Here is an 8,057-nt window from a genome sequence, read left to right as displayed (position 1 = left end):
CGTTACCACGGCAACCGCTTGGTCTTCAGCATCCCACACCGCTTCTTGCAGGACATGTGAACGTGAAAAATGCTTAATGTGGCTTAAAGTACAATGACTAATTCAGGATACAGTATTATTGATCATGCATGCAGGCAAGCATAGAACCCAGAATTTGAACACAACACCCAAAGTTGCATGTTAAGCGTTTTGCTATAGAAACCCGTTAGAGAATGCTGCATAAGAGTTGCTGTTTTGCGTTACATTCATATTTTGGGTCCACCTGAATGCCTGTATATACAGTATGCATGATCATTAAGTTATGTACTGAATTTGGTTCAATCTGTCTTTATACTTCAAGCCACGTTAAGCATTTTTCACGCTAAGCGTTTGTCCTGCAAGAAGCGGTGTGGGATGCTGAAGACCAAGCGGTTGCCTTGGTAACGAACAATGATGCTTTGTGCTTTTGAAATGAGAAGGCTTACTGTATGAAGCATGAAAGGGACAGCTAATAATACTAATAGATCAATGAAATAGACATCTATAAATTAAGTTTATATGCGTAATGGCTTTCATTTCTTCATAAAATGCCTGTATTTCTTAACTGAAATATTAGTCTGGAATGTTTGAAGCCGTAACTATCTGGCAGAGTAACTTGCTGGTACGTGCTACAAATTAACAAGACTACATGCAGATAATTTATCTGAAATCGTTATTTAATGAAGTTTTAGATTACAGAACAAATGTTTGCGGTGTTCCTGCATGGTTTTGACCAGCAGATGTCGCTAGTGTGCATAGCGTGCATTGCGCATGCGCGGAGTAAGTCATGATTTTTTTTTTTTTTTTAGGAGTAAGTCATTATTTTATTTTTTATTTTTTTTTTTAGGAGTAAGTCATTATTTTATTTATTTTTATATTTTTTTTAGGAGTAAGTTATTATTACGAGAAAAGTCATTATTGTGAGAAAATAAGTCATAATTATGAGAAAGTATCTCATTATTATGTCTTACAGAAATATATTTTTTCTTAAGGTGGCGGGAACGGACTTCCATAGTTTTTATCTAATTATTCTATTAATGTTATTATTCGATTTCTATTCAATATCCTACTATTCTATTTAAGTTTGATTTGATCATTTGATTGAGATCGGATCTTTGGAGTGCATATTGCAAATCTTTTCTCTGATTTCTTTTTTTATTAAACAGTACAAAACATCAAACCATTATGGCAGTGTTATAAAAGAAAACAATGAAAAAGAAAGAAAGTATACACAGATACAAAACACTTAAGAAAATTAACCACGTTTTTATTATAGTAAAACTGTAGATTACCATTTGTACAACCTATTATTATTATTATTACAAATACCATGGTTAATTTGTGGTTGCCATGATTTAACTAATAGTTTCCATATACTTGTCTAGATCAACTCTGAATAAAGAAAGCTGAGGTTTAGAGCCAGATATTTATGTGAAGTTTAGCTAGCAGAAAACACAAATTAAATTATTATATTTTTCTATATTCTCTTTCGAGTATTCAAACAATCCAAGAAATCATCTTAAATGCTGCATAATCAAAACTTTGAAGGCTTGTTTATTGTCCAATGAATATTATGTTTTATCTAATTATTAATTATTCAAATTATTCTTCGTTTCTTTTTGAGTGTATTCTGTTTTATCTGAAATTGCATGTATTCTTAATGTAATATTATTATCCCGGTATTCCTTTATTTAATTAGCTGCCAAATTCTATTCTATTCTAACTACATTACATTCTCATTTCTTATCTAATGTGAAACTCTAATGTATTTTGAATAAATTATTATCGCAGTATTATATAAAGTAAAGACTTCTATTTTTCCCATAGATTTGTGTTGATGTGATTTCTTTTATTCCATTCTTCCCACAGTTCTGTGCCTTTCTATTCTATGTCTGTTCTGATGTTTGCAGTAGACTATCGATGTGCAAGTTTGAATGGCGTCATAAATATCGTCCATCAGGGTGTTTTTGGAGAGGTGGCGGCTGTACCGCATTGATGCCGGCGCAGGTTCGTGCGTCATGCGGCTACAGAAGGTGAATGAGTGACTGAGAATCAATCAGTAACTGGCCACCTGTGGGTCATGTGCCTGCGATGCAGCTCCGCTGATTTATTGGTATTCTTAAAGCGTCTTACACGAGCGCATAAAGTGAGGAAGGCGAGCGCGAGCTTTGCGATGGACGCCACGCGCTTACGCGTTACATTAGACGCGCGGCGAGCGGATGGAACTGGTGGCGAGCCTGGCGTCCCGTTGTAGTGTCGATGAAAGGACGTGAAAAGTGCGATTTCGCTCTCAAATCATCGCGAAAGGAAGCGTCTACCTCGCTCTTTGCGGATTCGGATGGCGACAGATTGAGGCGCATTGGACTCCAGACTGAGGATGATGCTGGCTTAGATTATCATCTTCGTAATCACAGTGCACAAGTGTTGCAAACAAATGCGCTATTGATAGCCATGTAATAGCTGGAGGAATGTTCAGTTCAGGTTACTTTTCCGTGGAAATCGGCGTCGCTCATCTGGATTAACTAGATCCAGATATGATTCACCTTGTCACTTTTATGAGCCTCGTTCTGTCTCTGTTTGGATGCCACATCTGCTTTGCAGGGGCGAGTAAGTCAACTTATTTCCCTTCTATGTCATACAGTTTGACACATAATGAAGATAAAACACAGCGTGTATCTCGTTATACTTGTTGGTCACCGTGACTACAGTCAAGCATAAGAGAGGGCTCTCTTATATGCTTTCAGTGCTTTTAATAAGCTCTCCCGGAGGAAGACATTAAGGAAATAGCTTTTACTCTGTTAGTCGTTGATCTAATGCCCCAATAGATAGTGCTGAGCCAGAGCATGTCAAATCATGACATTTAAGTGGCAGTGATATAGGTCAAAATTATGGATTATGTATTCAAAATGGAAAAATGCTCTCAAACTACTGCTTTCTTGTATTGCACATGATGTCACTATGTTCATCTGTTATTTTTGTTACTTTACACTAATACACAACAGTCATATATGGAATGTCTGGGCATTTTGCTCACCCTTCAATGCGCTCAGAGTCATTTAAACTACTGCCAAACCTGTAATTACATCAAACTCCACAGTTAATTGAAAGACTGGTGTCTCTCTCAATGCACTTATTCTTAATTAGCCAGCTTTACCAGAAACCATGCACAATGATGCATGCTCATCTAGCATTGACCTTGGCACGTTACATCCAGCTGAATTCCTCTTTTGTTGGCAAATAGCAAGATAAAAGGATGAGAGCGGTTACTCATCCCTCTGACACAATGTTTCCTCTCCTGCTGAGCTCTGTGAATGTGTTTGATCCTAAAACACTGGCTCAATTGCCCTGCCAGGCCAGAATTTGTGCTCTCATTGGGGACTAAATTATTTACAAGGGGGTGTTTGGCTTTGAAATGGAAGTATTGATTGGGTTTAGTGTGTTGCTGTTACAGCAGGGCTGTAAGCCGTACCTTACTGTATACAGAAATGTACTAAAAGTTTTTTTTTCTGTTGAATTGTTGTGTATTTGTACATGTAGTCAATATGCACTTTATTAAACCTATTATTTAAAAAATGTGCTAATGAGCACATTCACAAAAAAGCCTTAACCTTTCTGTTGATTATCAGCAAATTTATCAGCACTTATCAGAAATTCATTTTGCCACTGCATGCCGTTTGAACAAAGACGGTGTAGATTGTTTTATGCATAGGTCGGTCATCTTAGTAATTGAATTGTATTTTTTCTACCTCTTGAAGTAATAAATGCCAATATATGCATGAGCTCTGGTTAGACAGCATACTTAAGAAAATAAAGAGTTCAGTGCAGCTGAATGTACATGAGAGCTGTAAACAGGGAACCAGGTTCAAGCATATAACTGTACAGTATGTCTGCTATATACTATACATATATGCAGTATATATGTAGTTTTTACTATATATATATATATATATATATATATATATATATATATATATATATATATATATATAATAATTTAATTTTTTTAACTTTATTTTATATAAAAGAAATTATTGGATATCGGTAAAGTGCCACATTTAAAAAAATTATGTAATTTACACAAATTATAGCACATAGCTACAAGTTTTGTTCTGCAACCCTTTTCTTGTAATTTTTGTTGTGAGAGAGCTTAGTCTTTTTGTGAAATATGCCATTAATTTTTGAAAAATATATGGAAAATATATGTATGGTTACCCTAAGGAGCTATTTTCTACCTTGTAATGTCACTTTTATTTATGATTGCTATGTAGCTGATTCATTATGCTTTTATATTGTGGCGGGAGGAGCAAACGACAGACACAGTGGGCGTGGCGTCAGGCCTCGGAGAGGTTTTTTATTAAACAATAAATCAACAAAAATAGTGTCAAAGGGGGAAAAAAGTGTCCCAAAATAAACAGGGGGATCTGGTGTCCTCGTCGTGCTGCGGGGCTTGTGAAGGAGGGCAGTGCTCAGGAGGGAAGGGTCCAGGGAAGGGGCGGAGTCCGGTGGCCGCACGTGCTCCCCTCTCGGGTCCGGGAGCGAGTGGCGGCGGCACACACACACACACACACACACGCACACATACATACAATTCTACTTAACAGTCACACAACATAATTTAAAATCAGATAAATATTTTTTATATGTATATTTTTATAATGTGTATTGACATATTTATACAATTATATATTTATATGATTTTTAGTTATGTTGTGTGATTGTTAGTTGTATCACATTTATTTCTATAGCGTGTTTCACAATACAGATTATTGCAGCAGAAGATTGTAACAAAAGTGTTTGTAATGGCTTCAAGTTCCTACTAAACAGATTAATTAAATAACATGGTTAAAAGTGCTTAAATGCATTTGTATTTTTTCCTCTCTAGATTGTCTTAGAGTTTTTTCTTAATATATATTAGTTTTTTTATATTAAGAATATGCAGTTGGGTGTTGGTTAAAAACCAAAAGTCCTTCTTTTCTGTCAAACAGATTTTTCACGCTGGTGCATAAAGTCAGAGATTTGGCAAAGAAGAGTTTATCACTAATTTTGTCCAACTGAATCTCGCTGATCCCATTAAAGAAAATAATTAAAACTAGAATTAATTTGCATAATGTCCCAGCAGAGTGAATCAGCTAAATACAGAAGTGTTGCATATTTATGAACTGCATTATTGTTCATTGAGCCGATGTCAGGCTGGCCTTTGGATGTCTTGGGGAAACCTCAAAATTTCTGGAAAACAACAGTAACATGGTTTAATCTTTTCAACCATGACGTTTATGGAGCCTGAATGTTTTATTGAATAGTTTGTGTATGTTTGAGTGCGTTGGGGGGTTGCACTAATAATTGATTCATGCTGGTGATTTGTGCTTCACAGACCGCCCTGCTGCTCCTGTCAATGTCTCTGTTACTCACCTGCGGGCGGATTCGGCCACCGTGTCCTGGAATATTCCAGAGGGAGAGACTGTAATTGGCTTTGCCATCTCACAGCAGGTCAAACAAAGTTATTACAATGAGATACAGCCCTATGGGCAGTTATAATAATCGCAGAAGTCTGACATTTAATATCTGCAATAAATTGACCCTCTGATGAATCCTCATGTGCTTAGATTTAAGTGTCTGTGTCTCTGTGTGTTTTAGCGTCAAGATGGGCTGATGCAGCGTTTTATTCGTGAGGTGAACACGACCAGTCGTGCTTGTATACTTTGGGATCTGGATGAAGACACGGATTATATTATCCAGGTCCAGTCCGTTGGACTCTACGGAGAGAGTCTGGCCAGCAAAAAGATTCACTTCAGGACGCTTAAAAAGTCTGAACATTTTCAATCCACCATGATGGATCAAGGTAAACCTGTCTGTTGGACATTTAAACTGGATCATAGCATTTGTACAATATCATACATTTGATAAAGTACATTTCATGTCTATATTGTGAAATAATATGGGAGCCTGTTTCTGCCACGGAATATAAAAATAAAAACGATAATTCTAAGTTTTTATCTCACAATTCTGACTTTTCAAGATCAGAATTTCAAGATTTAAACTTAGAATTCTGACTTTTTTCTCGCAATTCCGAGTTTGTCACAGTTCTGAAATTATATCTCACAGCTCTGACTTTTTTCTTGCAATTCCAAGTTTACTTGGCACAATTTTTAATGTATATCTCACAATTGTGACTATTTTTCACAGAATTCTGAGTTTACATCTCACAATTCAGTTTGTTTTGTTCTTTTTTTGCCATGGAATAAAAAAAGTGAAAAAATACTTTTTTCTTGCAATTCCAAGTTTACTTGTCACAATTCTGAATTTATCTCACAGTTATGAAATTTTTTCCCCCTGAATTCTGAGGTTACATTTCACAATTCTGCTCTGCCATGGAATAATAAAAAAAAAAAATGATTTGCATATAAACAGGCTTCCATACTTAAAAGAGCTTAAGCGATTGAACCAGTAAAAGCTCATGAAATCAAGAAGTTTTATGGCTCGGAAAACCCAAGCTCAGCAAAAATATGGAGCATGTGTTGTAAATCAATAATTACTCTGCTGATGTATTTCCTAATGAACAGGATGTTTTTGGCCATTTTTGCATTTGAGAAAGTTCATAATATATATCCGCTATGATTATTTTGAGAATATAATGAGCACAAAGCTAACAGACATGAACTAAAATCCACAAAACATTTCATTAGTATGTGAATAAATAAGCTAAATAATTCTCTTCAATCCTCTAACGCATGTTGTTGTCTTGTTTACCTGATCAGATGACCCTGCGGTTGAGGGTTTGGACATTTCCAGACACCTGCAGACTGGAGAGATACTGATTATTATGACTGTCCTGCTGATGTGGGCAGGTAAAGGACACGTGTTGTTCATAAGAAGTAGCCTAGTTGTAATGAGACTGATGATATTGATTATCAAAAGAAATAATTTTGCCTGACATATGATGTAATAGTCAGAAAAATGAAACAGTTTATAGAACATTTAGATAAAATATTTAAAAAGCTGGCATATGTGTTTTTGAGTATGAGTCATACGAGTCTCATTTGATACATAAGGCTATTTATGGCATGTTAACCATGCTCTGAGGAGGATGTTTTTATAATTTTGTATGCTAAAATAAGGATACGCTATCAATCAGATGACAGAAGGCATGCAGGAGGAGCAAACTTTTCATCGTGTTGATAATTACAAATATGATACAGTAGACTTTTTATGGTTTTGAATGCGTTTCCATTTATCAGATTCTTTTAAACTTCTCTGATCTGCATTAAAAGGTTACATGTTGGCATCACTGAAATATTTTCAGAATAATTGTCCTACTTTGTTGTTGTTGTTTTTTTATGGTGACCTTCAGAAAACCTTTTCCTTTGAAACTCAATTAGGATGTCCAGATGGAAGATAGCGTGTTGTTTTAATGAAACGTGTCAGATCCACGTCCCGTAATCAAGCTGATCTCTGTCTCGCTGCAGCTGTGATTGTGCTCTTCTGTAAGCAGTACGATATCATCAAAGACAACGACTCCAACAACCACAGTAAAGAGAAGAGCAAGCCGCTGTCTGGCCAGAGCACTCCAGAGTATCATAACGGAGGCCTGCTGGGCAGCAAGGTGAGACCCTCACCACTGATCACATATGAGCACGCTGTTTATACATTCAGCAAATATTTATCAAATAAAATTGTTTTGCATTTTAACTCAGGCTTATGAAAATATGTCTTCACTCTTAGTAGCCTGATCAAATGAGAAGTCAAAAAAAGATCACACTTCATATTACTTTTGGTTGATTTGTCACTTTGGAAATGTAAGGTCAAATAAGAACGTCTATAATTCCAGGATTTACATTCTCATTCTCCAGAATACACAATCTAAAATATTTGATTTTGTCAGAATATACAGCTACTTTATCAGTGTAGAAACATGCTGTACTTTGTCAGCATATTGCATATTACATTGTGGTATAAATGCATAATTTTAAAAATGCAGTAGATTAGTATTCTTTATATATAAATGGAGCTGTACTGTAAAATGTTACCGGAAATTAAAATTA

The 8,057-nt window shown here is 35.7% G+C and overlaps 1 protein-coding gene across 1 annotated transcript in view; it reads left to right on the top strand.

Moving 5' to 3' along the window:
• Positions 1-2,133: 2,133 nt before the first annotated feature.
• The window catches only part of fndc4b (fibronectin type III domain containing 4b), a 7,054-nt gene continuing 1,130 nt past the window's right edge, over positions 2,134-8,057 (top strand). Inside the window, exons 1-5 of the mRNA XM_079443870.1 lie at positions 2,134-2,625; positions 5,390-5,505; positions 5,653-5,857; positions 6,774-6,863; positions 7,482-7,618. Coding sequence (XP_079299996.1) covers positions 2,553-2,625; positions 5,390-5,505; positions 5,653-5,857; positions 6,774-6,863; positions 7,482-7,618 — 621 coding nt within the window. The 5' untranslated portion in view covers positions 2,134-2,552. The remainder of the gene's footprint in view (positions 2,626-5,389; positions 5,506-5,652; positions 5,858-6,773; positions 6,864-7,481; positions 7,619-8,057) is intronic.

This window comes from Barbus barbus, assembly GCF_936440315.1.
Source record: "Barbus barbus genome assembly, chromosome: 20".
NCBI classification, from domain to species: Eukaryota; Metazoa; Chordata; class Actinopteri; order Cypriniformes; family Cyprinidae; genus Barbus; species Barbus barbus.
This window is presented reverse-complemented; position numbering and strand designations above follow the sequence as displayed.